Raw genomic sequence first — 15876 nt, 5'->3', positions numbered from 1 at the left:
AACCGAAGAGTAAGCGGGGGTACTCCTGCCAAAACTTCGAGACTCATCGTATGTGTCGAATGCAAACACCCCATGGCTATACGCAAGCAACGATATTGTATTCTCTCCAGCTTGAGAATATGAATCCTGGCAGCTGATCGGAAGCAAAAACTGCCATATTCTAACACTGATAATATCGTTGTTTTGTACAACTGAATGAGGTCTCCTGGATGGGCACCCCACCATGTTCCGGTAATTGTTTGGAGAAAATTGATTCTTTGCTGGCATTTCTGTTTGAATCAAAATATACACCCAGGTATTTGAAAAACATAGAGTGTTGGATCGTTTTGCCGGATAGGTGAAGCTGGAATTGGGCGGGTTCGTGCTTCATAGAAAAAACGACCATTTCAGTTTTCTCCGTAGAGAATTCGATACCCAGCTTGAGGGCCCACGTGAACAGATTGTTCAGGGTATCTTGCAACGACTTTTGCAGAACGACGGGATTAGTACCCGTGATGGAAATAACTCCATCATCTGCAAGTTGTCTCAGCGTGCAGTCTCTAGTTAGACAATCATCCAAATCATTGACGTAAAAACTGTACAAGAGGGGGCTTAGGCAGGAGCCTTGTGGTAGGTCCGTAAGACTGTAACGAGAAGATTTCGAGCTGCCATGAGAGAAAATCATGTGCTTTTCTGACAGTAAATTGTACAGGAAATTGTTAAGAATTGGTGAAAGTCCACGATTATGAAGCTTCTCTGAGAGAATTTCCATGGAAACTGAATCAAATGCCCCTTTGATATTGAGAAAAACGGAAGCCATTTGTTCTTTGCGAGCAAATGCGATTTGGATTTCAGAAGATAGCAGCGCGAGACAATCATTTGTCCCTCTACCTCGGCGGAAGCCAAACTGCGTATTTGACAGCAAATTGTTCGTTTCGACCCACTTGTTCAAACGAATTAGAATCATTTTCTCTAACAATTTACGAATACAGGATAACATTGCAATCGGCCTATACGAGTTGTGATCGCAAGCCGGCTTGTTGGGTTTCCGTATGGCTATCACTCTCACTTGTCTCCAGTCATGCGGGACAATATTCAGCTCCAGAAACTTGTTGAACAAGTTCAGCAAACGCTGTTTTGCCAAGTCGGGAAGATTCTTCAACAAGTTGAATTTAATCTTGTCCGACCCCAGAGCTGAATTGTTACATGAAAGAAGGGCAATTGAGAATTCCACCATCGAAAAATTCTCATAATCGCTTTGAAGTGGAATGTCGCGTACGACGTTTTGTACAGGAACGGTGTCGGGGCAAACCTTCCTTGCAAAGTTAAAAATCCAACGGTCAGAGTATTCCTCACTTTCGTTTGTATGGTTCCAGCCACGCATTTTCCTAGCCGTATTCCAAAGAGTGCTCATAGCGGTCTCCCTTGACAAACCATTGACGAATTTCCGCCAATATCCACGCTTTTTTGCTTTAATCAAACCTTTTAGTTTGGCTTCTAGAGCTTGGTACTTTAGAAACCATTCCACTAATCCAGTTTTCCTGAATTTTTTGAAAGCGGATGATTTTTCAAGGTAGACCTTTGAACACTCCTTGTCCCACCAATGTGATGGAGGACGACGTCGGAAAGTGGTAGCCGGTACACGTTTCTTTTGAGCTTGAAGTGCGCTTTCGTAAATCAAACTCGATATAAAGTTATACTCTTCGAGTGGAGGAAGTTCATGCATTGAAACAATTGCTTCAGATATTATTTCCGCAAATGTTCTCCAGTCAATATTCTTCGTGAGGTCATACGAAATATTGACTGACTCACGAGAGCTTGATTCATTAGCGATCGATAAAATTATTGGTAGGTGATCACTACCGTGGGGATCTTGGATTACCTTCCACATGCAATCCAGGGATAACGAAGAAGAGCATAGAGATATGTCTAGCATGCTTGCCCGTGCAGGAGGGTTGGCTATTCTGGTTGCTTCCCCAGTATTCAAAACTGTCAATTTGAAGTTGTCGCACAGATCATAAATCAAAGTGGCACGGTTGTCATCGTAGAGTGATCCCCATGCTGTTCCATGGGAGTTAAAATCACCTAAGATTACCCGCGGCTCCGGCATTGCCTCGATAGTATTAAAGAACTGATGGCGGCCTACCGTAGTTCTGGGAGGGATATATATCGAAGCAATGCAGAGGTCTTTGCCATTGATTTGTGTCTGGCAAGCAACAACTTCAATGCCTGTCATCGATGGGAGAGTGACTCTATAGAAGGAGTGACATTTTTTAATCCCCAATAGTACGCCACCAAACGAGTCATTTCGATCGAGGCGAATAATGTTGAAATCGTGGAAATTCAGCTCATCGGCTGAAGAAAGCCATGTTTCACAGAGAGAAAATACATCACAGTTAGAGCTGTGAACTAAAAATTTAAACTGATCTAGTTTAGGAATAATGCTTCTGCAATTCCACTGTATTACAGTGATCAAATCCTTGACCTCTTGCACTGAATCAGGCATCGAGGGAAATGAACGCTGCCAAAAAACCACATTTTTAATAAAACCACAGGCGAATAATGTTGAAATCGTGGAAATTCAGCTCATCGGCTGAAGAAAGCCATGTTTCACAGAGAGAAAATACATCACAGTTAGAGCTGTGAACTAAAAATTTAAACTGATCTAGTTTAGGAATAATGCTTCTGCAATTCCACTGTATTACCTTGATCCTTGACCTCTTGCACTGAATCAGGCATCGAGGGAAATGAACGCTGCCAAAAAACCACATTTTTCTTTCAAAAATGTTCTCACAATCGGAAGCAAACATAATACTATGCTTTTAAGAGGGTCGTTTATATTTAAAGCATTTAAAATGTTGTCCACCAGGTCAGAAAGCGCAAGCAAGCCAGATTGTGGCTGTTGCCTCGACCGCGAAAAAGGAGCAGACGTGTTGGGTGCTGCTCCGGGAAGTGCTGAGGACCCCTGGTGCGTAGAAGAACCGCTTAAACCAGGAGGTACTTGCTTCGGCCTATTCTCAGCACGTTCGATTCGAGTTTTCATTCCAACTTGGGAAGTTTCGGTTTTCTTTCTGGGGAGTGATGGAAAAGAAGTAATTTTTCTTTTCCTGATGGCACCCTGCGATGTACCGGAACTTCCTGCATTGGGAGCGTCAACAACAGGCTCGTCTTTCTGCAGAATGGAGTAGGGATTGTCCTGAGTCGTTGGAACGGGACTCTTAAGCATTTCTGCATAAGTCCGCTTGGAACGTTCTTTTAAGGAACGCTTGATTTTTTCCCCTCGTTGTATGTACACCGGGCATTGAGTAAGATCATGAGGAGTCCCGCCGCAATGAAGACACTTGCGCTCTTTCGGGCAAGGATTCTCATCATGGCTCTCTCCACAATCTGCGCAACGTTTTTTGTTGCAACAATAAGCGGCCGTGTGACCGAGTTGCATACATTTGTTGCATTTCATTACCCGGGGTACAAACAACCGAACAGGTAAACGAAGTGCACCTATTGCAACGTAGTTAGGAAGGGCGGAACCCTCAAATGTCACACGAAAAGAGTTTGTCCGATTGAGGACTCTTTTGTCATTTTTAAGTGACACAGATTTCAGTCGGTCGCATGCAAGAATCTTCACACTTTTAAGTGAAGAGTTCTTGAAGCGACCGACACCATCGAGTATCTCTTTTCGAGTCAAACCCTTTTCGTTTATTACACCGTCTATTTCAACGTTGCAACAGGGTACGTATACGCGATACTCGATCGCAAAGAGATCACAGCGCGTTATTTCATTCGCTTGGGTTCTGCTGGAGACGACAACTCGTAATTTGTCTGGCCCCATCCGAGTAATCTCGGTAACTTCGGAAAATTTCTGTGTCAACTCTTTTGAGATGCGAATGACGTTAAGAGGTTTGGATTTTCGTCTAAAGTATACGATAAATGGGCCTTTGGCGCCATCAGGGTATTCTTTTAGACGGAAAATCCTGCTTCTCGTCTTTTTCCTCATCTTCAGAGCTTTCTATCTCGTAAACAGAATGTTCCTCCTCATCTTCTGTTTCATCCTCCTGCTCTTCAGGAGGAGGTTCATTATCTGATATATTCTTTGGCGTGGATGGGGGATCCTCCCCGCCCTCTGCCATATTGATAAAAACGAAGAAGTAGACAACTGTTCGATATGAACAGAATATAATAATTTGGAAAATATAAATTAGTAAAAGAAATTATATTTCTGTATTAGTTATTGTTGAAAATTTTATTTATTTCAATTTTTGTTATTATGTGTAATTTGAAAATGAAAGAAGTTCAACGGTGATGTATCAAAATGGACACCCCTAATGCCAACGCTTGCCGATTTGGTAAACACAAAGTTTAAACAATGGTGTAAATCGTGCACAGAAGCTATACAGAAAATCTCACAATAATGTTTAATATGTTGCAAGAGAAACATCCAAACACAAAACTGGGCTACTCGTTTTACAGAAAAATTTTCAAGCAACATTTTGATTTATCGTTCGGTCGCCCTCAAGTGGATATATGCTGTACGTGTGAAGCATTTACTGTTGAAATCAAGAGTCCGTTACAGAATGAACAGCCGAACAAGCAGCTTTTAATAAAAAAAAAAAGCTGTACATCTACGACGAGCCAAAGTAGTTTCTTCCCTTATGACGCAACTTGGCGAACAATCCGATGACAGCGTTGCAGTTATTGCCATGGATTACATGCAAAACTTGCATGTGCCTAATATTCCCGTCCAGAATGCTTTTTATTTGAGACAGCTTACGATGAATGTCTTCGAATGTGTTCAGCTTTGGTCACCCTGGGGAAATTTGAATCCGTTGACCAATATTTCCCGATTAGAGGAAATATTTCATTCCTGCCATGCGACAGAGACTTCGCAGAAGATTAATATGGTGGATCGTGTCTAAACAGTACAGCAGTATGCAGATCTTATCAAATTAGCTTGTAGGAACGATAGATTTGAGGTGGAAATCGTTGAGGCGAAGGATATTGTAAACATCCAATCCTGGTGGCCATTCCACTACAACGAAACGCCTATTTCGTTGGAAAGTAGTGGCCAGCAAACCCCAAAGGACCAAAAAGTGTACTTCAAGGTTTCGCAGTTCAACAGTTTTCTCAATCGAAGGGATTCAAAGACCTGGTGGTGGCACGAAATCACATTCGTGACGCATATAGTAGTACTTTTCGGCTTTTGCAATCTAAACCGGAACAATTGAGTCTCCCTGCCAGTTCTGCACATCTAGATGGAAAAGGAGAAAATTTGAAATTTACCTGAAATCAAAACCTTCGAGATTAGGATTTCTGCACCCGGATACCAATCACTCAACACTTTCTACGTGCTACGTCCCTATTAGATTCGTACAGCACCAGCCTGTTTCTACACATCAACCATGTCGAGAACAGCAACGGAAGAATTCTGGACCTGTGGTTCGTTAGCAGTGCCGACTCAGCTCCAGTTATTTCAGCAGCAGCTGCTTGCACTTTGTTTTGGAAAACCGTGCTTCAAATTAATTCCGCAAAATCGCAACTGCCGTGTACTATGACTTCAAAAAAACTGACTATAACGCCATTTCTAACGTCCTGTCTACTATCGATTAGGAAGATGTTTTATATTGTGACATGTGGATACTGCAGTTCAAATGTTCAAATGTAACTATGCTATTGACAGGCATGTACCGAAGCGAATTACTTCAGAGCATTCGCATCTCCATGGCAGACTAGGGAACTAAGTCAAATGAAAACAGCAAAGAGAGTAGCATTACGTCGATTTGCCAAGCACCGAACCGTGCCATTTAGGAATTATTATGTGCGAGTAAACAATGCGAATGACTCAATCGTGTTATCGTAGTTACATTACTAACATGCAGCTGAAACTGAAAGTAAATCCTAAGTCTTTTTGGAAGTTCGTAAACGAGCAAAGGAATGAGTCTGGTCTACCTTCTACAATGGAGTACAATGGGCGGTGGAGTTTCTGACACACAAACGATATGTGATCTATTTGCTGATAAATTTGGAAGCGTGTTTTCGGATGAGTCGATAACACGCGAGCAAATTGAATTGCAAATTGAAAATTGCTGGAAACGTATCTTTTCTCGGCCAGTTTTGCTCCCATTACGAGGTTAACGAGCCAATGGTACAATCTGCTATGAACAAACTCAAGGCGTCTTGCTCCGTTGGTCCTGATGGAATTCCGTCTATTCTGTTGAAGAAATGCTCCACTTATCTGATGATTCCTCTTTGTCGCATTTTCCGCTCATCGTTTATTAGTGGAAATTTTCGACAAGTCGACAACTACCGAGGAATTTCCGCCCTAAGCTCGGTCGCCAAACGTTGAGCTCGTTGTCTTGGAAAGAATCTGTAGCAATATCGCGCGTGCTATGCTAGTGTCTGATATCCTGACGTCGAAAACAGAGTGTGCAATGCAATGCGGAGCAATGCCCCGTTCATTCCAATTAAAGGTGTCTCCAAGAAGTCTGCGGAACCGAAATTTTATGCGTATACCGGTCTGACGAAAAAAACCCGACCTACGGTAGTATATCCGGTCTGCTCAGAATGTTCAACAGAATTGCAGAGGGCTTTGATTTCAATTTATGTAGGGAGGCTATTAATGTAACTTTAAGAAAATTTTAAGCTACTTAAATATCATTAGGGCATAGATTGTGCCTGTTGATTATTGTAATAAATTCAAAAGCTCCGATCAAGATAGAAAAAAATCGAGGACATCAGGAAGTTGAAACCATATATTGCGGATGAAGATAATATCACCAAGTTTTATAACGAAATTTTGACGGATTGGCCTACATGTAACATGGAAGCTCGGAATGAACATTGCCAATAGTCCAATAGAACATATACATGGCCCAAAACCTTATTTTTAACAGCTGCGAAAAGCCCGACGTGACGGGTTCAAAAAATCGATTTTTTTTACAGAATTTAGTATCTTGCGGAACGAAGATTACCCCAGCGATTCGAGTATCCATTCGCGCTACATCCTGTTCGTCGATGAACGGTGATAGCTTGTAGAGACGGCTACCTTGGTTAAGTTTCGGTTTTCGTCCATCTTTTGTCTCCTGGTGTCGGACAATCTCTTCCGGAAACTCAGCTCCTTGATTTCCGATGCCGTTACGCCCGGAAAACATGCATGATGTACGAACATCTTTCAGGTCATTGAATTTGGCTACCCACAAATACCATCGCTCAAGAATTGGCTCGCCTACCTCGTTGTCTCAACCAGCTTTTGTGCACCGTATATCCTGGATGATAATACGGCCGTAAATGAGGAAGTGGGAGAGAAGACCCAACAGGTCAAACTGACTCATAACGCAGCGTAAGATGCCTCGCTCGGTAGGAGTGACGACTTCCAAGTCGGTATCGCTGGAGAATACGAAGACATCCTCGGTTGCTCTCCATTGCATGCCTAGCACGCGTTCTACTTCGGACCCGCATTCGCCGACGATCTTCGTTGCTCTAGCTTCGGTATCCCTAACCTGGCGTAGAACTGCGCCTGAATTCGAAAGCCAGTTGCGAATTGTGAATCCGCCTCGTTTATGCACCAACTTGACCTCCTCTACAACTTGACATGCTTCTTCCTCACTGTCAAAACTACACAGGAAATCGTCGACATAATGTCGGCGCACGATCGCCTCCGCGGCCCACGGGTATTGTTCTGCTTGCTCGGCTGCATTCAATTTTTCTACGAACTGCGCCGAGCTTAGTGAGCTAGTTGAGCCGAAGGTTGCTACGTCATCACAAAGGTTTCCGGGGGATGCTCTGTTTCACCGGGCCAGACGAACAACTGACTGTAACGCTTGCCGTATCTTCAACTGATGGAAGATTTCCATGATATTTTCCACGACTGCAATCTTCCGCTCACGGAATCTGCAGAGAATATCGGGGAGAGGTTGGACTAAATCCGATCCTTTTAGTAGCATGCTATTCAGAGATATGTCGTTCACAGCTGCTGCGGCATCCCGCACGAGGCGAATCTTATTGGACTTCTTGGGGTTTCGAACTATTCCAACCGGCAGATATCACAGTCTCCTTGGATCCGCTTCGGCTAGTTCCTCCTCCGTAGCTTCGTGAATGTAGCCCTTATGCTGGTATTGCTCTATCTGCCGCTGGACGTTATCGAACAAGGATGAATCCGCATTGAAACGGCGCTCCAAGCACCGTAGCCGTCGGACAGGCATAGCGTTATTACTGGGGAATTCCAAGCAACCTTCGCGTATTTGTTAGGTGGCGGTCAGGTGAGTAGTCTTCGCTACAATGAGAATTCCTGAAGCTTTAGATTCGAAGTCTACGACCGGTAAATTCAACAGATGATGGAAACGATCGGCAAGCTCTTTATAACACAGCGTCTGCGCAGGTAGTGCAAGGAATTCGACCGTCCTGACGTCTTTTAGTGAATATCACTTGCCTCCACCGATACCCGAAATCTCCATCTCTACCTGACGGGAGCCTTCTTCCTCACGACTAACGTTGCTTGTCCAGGTTAAGAAAAGACGGATTTCCGTGCCTTCAACCTGTAGTACATTGGCTCTCCTCTTCTCGAGGAGCGATCCTTCATCGATGAAAGCTAGTGTCTCAATATTACGTCCTTTGTTGAAAAGTCGCACCGGCAACATGCGAAACAGTATCGAGCTCTGGACGTTGTGAGCATTTACACCTTCCGTTGAATCGCTTCGCTGGCCTGTTCCGCATCTTTGAGATGTTGGATGAGATGGATTGGTCGACGAACTGCCTGAAACAACCTTGCACTTCACAGCGCGATGACGACCGGCAGGGTTTTCTTCCGTGCTTTCCGAGGCAGATCGGACACAAATAATAATTATGCACCACTTTCCAGCGGTCATCCCGGTCCATCTTTTTGAAGACGATGATCTGGATTCCCGCAGACCAAGCAGCTAATTGGCGAAGCTGCTATTGGTGATTCCACCTTCGGGGTCCCGTCAGATGTTGCGTCTGATGTAGCAGCATGAGCATTCACGAAACCTTTCTGTTTCTCCTCTCTCTTCTGCTTACTTCCCCTTGTATCCAACATGAGAGTGACATCAGCTGCTGCCGAGACCAGATTTGCCGTGTACCGACCGGAGGTCGACTGCCGCGAATTATCGTTTGAACGCCACCCAGTCAAGCTTCAAGTTTGCTGGCAGCAAGGTCTTGGAGCAACACTGGGTTTGATAGATGTTGCACTTGTCCCGTCGCCTCCAAATGTTCGCTGAACTTCTGTACCGCTATGCCGAAAGCCACGACCGTGCACAAATCGTCCGCTTTTGGTGCTGGAACATTGCGGATCTTCTGGAGCAGCACGTATATTATTTTTTCTGGCCACCCGTCCAGCCTCTGCAACGTTTGTATCACTTGTGGCACTTATGTAGGTAATAATAAGCGACTACGAACTGCCTCCGAAGCGGCACCCTTCGACACCGTTGGAGACGACCAAGTAAACATATTGCGAAAAGGCTACATGACCTACTGATGCGAAATTGTGTGAGATATTCAGTCCCTGATATGGCTGGCTTACGTGCCACGGATGCATTGGATGACTTTCAATCTGTCCCACCGAGCTGATGTTTAGAGGCAGGCACTGGGTGGATTTCGTAAGACCTGTCACTGGATTGACCCAATTGATCGTGCTGACTGGCGTCGTTTGTTGCTCTGCCAGGTTGAAAATCGTGGCAGAGACTCGCTGGTCCCCCCACTACCCACTCGTTGTCGGATGGCTTAGTTGCGTTTTTGATTGCATCGAAATCGTAGGAGAGATTATCCTAGAAGGGAGGACAGATGTACCTCCGCGAGGACAGATGTATGTGACCGCTGATGACGATGGATTTGTTTGTGGTATAATTTTTGTATTTCCAGCAGCGGAATGCTGCGGTCTGGTCCAGGAGGTTTTAATAACACTTGGATTGAACTCTATCTTTTTGTGGTTAGCAAAGGAGGAAAATAAATGGGATTGTTATGACAGCTATGTTTCAACGGTTGTCAGACGAACTGTCATGGCACGCAGCCAAATGCGCAGGTATGAAGTGAACAGTTGCTTGGTTTGCTCCCTCAACACTAAAAATCGAACCTCGGTTTCCGGGAGATGATTCGCCTCTCAAATCGTTAAAGTAATATCGGTACATTTTACTCATAAGTATTCCCCTTTATGCTGTGCCGCGACTGACGTGAGATAGCAAAGTTTCTTGCTTCATTCTGGAAGCCACCTTCATTTTTAGCTTCTATTTGATACCCAAGTCAATAGCATATGAGGACACGACTTCAAATCTCACTTAGTGACAAACTATAGTCACATCATTCGCCTTTGGGAGTACTGTCTCTTGAGTCATCTCACGTCATCGTCGCGCAGAATAGAGGGGATTTCCTCTGAATTCATCCGAGATATTCTTCTTCCGATGACATTTGATATCGATCAAGTTTTGCAAGTATCAATCCTGTTCGCTTGTATTTTCAACCAAGCAAACCTATCCGCTCCTACTTTCACAGCTTGACATCCTGTTCGCTTGTATTTTCAACCAAGCAAACCTATCCGCTCCTACTTTCACAGCTTGGACATCCTGTTCTTTCCTATTTTTGTATACCGTTCCGTTGACTTTCGCCTTTTCTTTTTACTTGCGCTTTGTATTCTGCTATCCGCCGAACACCATGCTTACATTTCGTGGTCCTGTCCGAGTCCCAATTGAATCAGAAGACATTCCAATTAAATTGAGTAGCGCGTGCATCTTACGGCATGGATGAAATAGTATTTCTCAAAAAAACGGATATTTGCCAACCCGTTTTAAGGGGGTTCGTAGAACTAACTTTTTCTGAAATTTTGATAGTTGATGTAGGTACCCTCAAGGATTCAAAAACTGCCAAAAAGTCATTTCTGATAAAAGTGGTGTTTATGGGGTTTCTCAAACAAACGATTTATTTATACTTCAGTGCTTATTTCTTTCGAAAATCTTATTTAACTTCAACAGAGATATGGATGACATGGCGTGGAACGTTCTCAAATGTTTCTTTTCGGCTACCCCGACAACACCAGAAATCGAAGATGATTTGCGAATTATGAGATAATTGAACTGATGGCGGGACACAGCTCAAAATCATGAGAAATGAAGTTGTCTTTCAACACAAGACACAAGTCGGCTAGATAAGCTAAGTATCACATCTTGGCAGTATTATAGTCTCAGTTGTTTTTCGTGTTATAGTCATAGTTCAATAGTTTGAATAAATTACATGATGACGTAACGTGAACGCTCCCATTTCAGTGAAAGTGCTAAAAGAGTAATTGAATTGTAAAATGTACTGCGCATGAATTAATAGAAAAAAAAATAGTCTGCAGGGTTTTGGTTACTGTTGAGTAACCAAAGAAGATAGAAAAAGTTAAATATACGCTTCAAAAATTAACTACTTTTAAAATTAGTACCAATAACAACGTGCACATAACCTGTTATCAGAAAGCGAATACGAAAAGAGTGTGATCATCTTCACTGTTAATATTCATCTCCATATGAACAATAAGACGGGGAATTCCATTTTTTTCATTATAAATACAACCACTCTGATGATAGAACAGACAGTCGTCATCATCAACTCATATAAAGAGCATCTGAAATGGTATCTCAAAAATCGTTTTTGCAAATTTGTGTCATGGCGGGGATTTGTATTTTAGTGCACGGAAGAGCGTTGAACTATGGCGATGGTGAGAGTGGTTGATACATACATAATAATCCAGTGAAATGTAATATTGTGATGGTTCCAGATAACGGTATAAATGAAGTTTTTATACCAGAAATAACTACCGAAGGAAATATTTTGCGTTTACCAACCACAACGACATCCAACCAGATTCTACAAGAAACATCAACGGAGTATAAACATAAGGACATTGTGCAAGCATATACAGTGAAAGTGCCATCAGTACAATCCATCAGACATGCAGCGGGAACCCATTACTACACGGTTCATCCTAATGAAGATCCTTATGAGAAACAAATGAAAGAGTACCATGAGAAATTCGTGAAAGTATGTTTCAGCTTACGAATAAATAGAGAAACCAATGCAATAAATTTACTTCCATTCGCAGCCATTCTACTCGCCCGGGGAAGGGTACAGCAGTGATAAGTGAGATCATGTTTGTCCGTACCATATCTATTCCATATATGTTAACTGTATTCAATGATAATAAAATATGCTACTGTAAGCCGATCTTGTTCCAAAATATTTGTAGAAACAGATGTTATTAGACAGTAGGTTGTATGTACTCTCGGTTTTCCATTTCTTATAATTTTACAATGAACACTCGTGAACAGATGTGAAGATAACTGTATCAATATTCGTGAGAACTCCGTGTTCGATTGGGGTCCGCTAAATAAAGTTACCGGCTAGAACTGGAATATATATAAATGCATCTCAGTTCAACTATATGGCATCTACATTATCATAATATTAGGGCGAGAAGACGACTTCCTCCAGGGAGGTCATTGTCATTGGAAAAAAATATTTAAAAAAAACAATAATAAAAGGAATCGGGTGAATAATAGTTATCTCTTGAGAAAGTTCATATAAAATATTTCGGTAGGATTTAAAGTAGAACCAAATAGATGCCGCTAGTATAACAAACAATGACGAAAAATCAACTAAACTTGCAAGCGATTGAAAAGATAGATTCGAACATTGTTTTCTCTATAATTATTTTCTGACAATAGCACAGACTGATTCTACATATTTTGCAGTTCACAAATCGCCAGATGAATTTTCGAAGTTTATGTATAAAAATTAAAGTTAAAGGAGAATCGGAGAACAGTTTTGAAGCTGTAGTTTACTTGTATTTGTAACTGCAGCTTTGTCTCTCCAATAATGCTGGCACTATTTTATACTTTGCTAACATTTCTTCATTTAAATATACGATACTGTGAACTGTGCAATTATATGCTACCATGTGCAAATGATACTCACATCAGGTAAAGTCTTGAAGAATGTCATGAAGTTTTTCTGTTGATTGGCATCTAAAAATTAAGTAAACATCAAATAAACAATTTCAGAAAGACACGCATATAATTTACCTAGATTGAGACATTGCAATGGTTTCAAGCTGGCCATTGCTATACAAGTTATTCGTTATTTTGTAAAACAAAACTCTGTAATCAGCACTCCTCACAAAGCAACTTAAAACAACCACCAAAGACGAACAACATAAACAAATCATGCCAGCGCGGGTAAATTCAAGTCTGAATGGTGTTGCCAGAACTGTTTTTTTACTCCAAAGATACAATAAGCTTCACCCAGTTACAACTCAGTTGCGTTTTGTTCCAGTTGTTCAGTGCGCATATGGTCTCAACGAAAGATACGAAATATATGGGTGGAGTCGGTAGATTTTTCAGGATTTATAAGTATATCTCCCGCTGCCGTGTATTGAAGTATACTCGATTTTTTATTTTTTAGTTTTACCGATTTATTGAGATTGCGTGTTCGAATGATCACTTGCAAAATTGAGGGTACACCTTAAATTTCTCCGAACAAATTAGTTTTGTAAGTAAGTTTCTTTGCGAATTAGCTCACTTTTTTCATCAGTGATTGGTGTCAACACCAACCATTGCTTGGGCAGTGTTGGTTCTTATTTTCTATTGATGCTTGCATTTTGACGTAGGACTACGTCTAACCGGAAGATATAGGGGGTGAAATGGAAATCTAGGCACTGAACAAGTAGGAAAAAATGCAAGATTTGGAACGCTTATAACTCGAACGTTTCTCAATAGATCGCAAAGGTTTTTGCATCAATTGATAGGAAATATATCTACGCATCTATCATAACGAATAACATTTCATTTTTCTTGAGATAAATAATTGAATAATTGTGAAATATCAAGCATTGTCCAAATGCACTATGTGCCCATTTTTGATTGGTCCATTTTGTGCTCCTCAAATCGTACCGACCAAAACGGGCAACCAGAGCAGCAGCGAAATAGAATGAAGCACGATTGGAAAGGAAAAAGAAAAAAATTAACGAAACATTGGTCGCAGTCTCACACATGCGTAATTCTCGAGCCAGCCAGTCAGCTTAAAAATCCCCGCTCCGCTGCCGTAACGATCATTCTTTGTGTGGACACCGACTGGACAACATCGTTGCTGGACGGGCTGGACGGCGAGGGATCGAGTGCCTTTCTCAAGGCAAGAGGGCGGAGGTGGTAGCGCTGGAGTAAAGTAGAGTAGAGTTTTCAAAGGGCCTTTCTCAAGGCTAGAGACGAATGAACTGCAAAAGTTTAAAGTCTCTATAATACAATACCTTCCTTCCTTCCTTCCGCAACGATCATTCTCATTCAAACCGTACACCACATCGGTTCGCATCTCAACACATCAACAAACCAACCCAAGCAGACATGTCTGGACATGGCAAAGGAAAAAAAGTGAAGGGAAAGGCAAAATCCCGCTCGAACCGCGTTTAGTTTCGGCCGCCGAAGTGATCGAGTTAGCTGGCAAAGCTGCTCGCGACAATAACAAAAACTGAATTCGGATCAGAACACATTCGGTGGACATCAAGACAACAGGCAGTTGCAGTGAGTGGCGAGTGGCAAACGCATTCGCAAAACGGCAGCTGGTAGCAGAATAAAAAAGTTTATTCTTTTTACTTTGGTGGCAAATCCAGAACAAGGCGGCATCGAGGGCGTTCGAAATGGTTTTTTTCAAAACCACGAGTACAAAGTTTTCTAAATTGGAACCATTCCATAAAACAAGGCGCTTATCAGGGCCATTAAACCTTTCAAAAAAGAGTTTACGAAATACAGTTCAATGCTTTCTAAAATAATATCCAAAATAATAATAAAACATAAATTGATTTTTTCATAATTTGTTTGCCAGGATCTGATGAGTATGTGAATTTGGCAGTTTTTCTGAGCTTATTGATAGTTGGGGACTTTCCTGATTATTCAATTTTCACCAATTCTTAAATTGTTTCCAGATTGAAAGTACAGTAATTTACAATTAGTTCGACATTTAGCTAATTGGACGGACATGTAATGCGACATATTTAGTTGGACATTTTTGTAAACATAGAGATCCAAATTATGACCCCACATTGAAAGTCGACACTGTACCACTGTCATCGCAAATGTTCAATTACAGGTTAAAATCGCCTCCAATGCGACACTGAGTGGTGCTTCGGCACGTCGCATTGAATGTAATTTACTGTAAAACATGTCACAAAGCTGGATGGGAAGAAATTTTCCAACTGTGAAAGCTGTGGCGAGTGGCAACAAATCGCTAAACAGGAAGGTTTAGCCGAACAAGATGGGGATATCGAGTGATAACAAAACAATAAACTCTTTAGATTGAAGATAATTTTGTGATCCTGAAAAGGACCCTTTTTAGCCTGTATGTGAATCCAACAAGCGAACAAATCGTAATGAATGTATTTTTTTGCCATCGCTCCCTTTTAACGCTCATTCGTTCGTCTCGTTGGACTCGCCCCTCTGGCTGAGTCTGCCGATTTGTCTCTATCCTGTGAGCGTGTACCGCTAAAGTACAAAACGTGCGGATCCGCTGAAAAATATATCATTCTCTTCCAAACCGTAAATCAGTGTGGTTGTATGGCATCGTTCCACATCACATCGCATCAACGGATTGGTGCCGGAGCACCAGTATACCTAATAGCGGTTATAGAATTTCGGCCGCCGGAGTGCTCGAGTTGGCTTGCAAAGCTGCTCACGACAACAAGAAAACTCGCCTACAGAACAGAGCACATTCGGTTCGGTGGCAGCAACTAGTTTCAGTGAGTGGCAAACGCAATCGCAGAACGGCAGCAGGTAGATGAAGGAAAAAGTTTGTTTATACAGACTGCTTTGGTGACAAAACCAGCCACCGTAAAACACCGCGCTTTTCAGGGCCATTAAACCATTCAAAGAAGAG

General features: G+C 42.2%; 1 protein-coding gene across 1 annotated transcript in view; it reads right to left on the bottom strand.

Moving 5' to 3' along the window:
- LOC129774929 (DNA mismatch repair protein spellchecker 1) overlaps nt 1–13196 on the bottom strand; it is a 71599-nt gene extending 58403 nt beyond the window's left edge. The window contains exons 1-2 of the mRNA XM_055779023.1: nt 13038–13196; nt 12931–12980 (exon numbers count right to left, since the gene is read on the bottom strand). Of these exons, the coding sequence (XP_055634998.1) occupies nt 12931–12980; nt 13038–13074 (87 nt within the window). The 5' untranslated portion in view covers nt 13075–13196. The remainder of the gene's footprint in view (nt 1–12930; nt 12981–13037) is intronic.
- Between the last annotated feature and the right edge of the window lie 2680 nt (nt 13197–15876).

The sequence above is a fragment of the Toxorhynchites rutilus genome, chromosome 3 (assembly GCF_029784135.1).
Source record: "Toxorhynchites rutilus septentrionalis strain SRP chromosome 3, ASM2978413v1, whole genome shotgun sequence".
NCBI lineage: Eukaryota > Metazoa > Arthropoda > Insecta > Diptera > Culicidae > Toxorhynchites > Toxorhynchites rutilus.
This window is presented reverse-complemented; position numbering and strand designations above follow the sequence as displayed.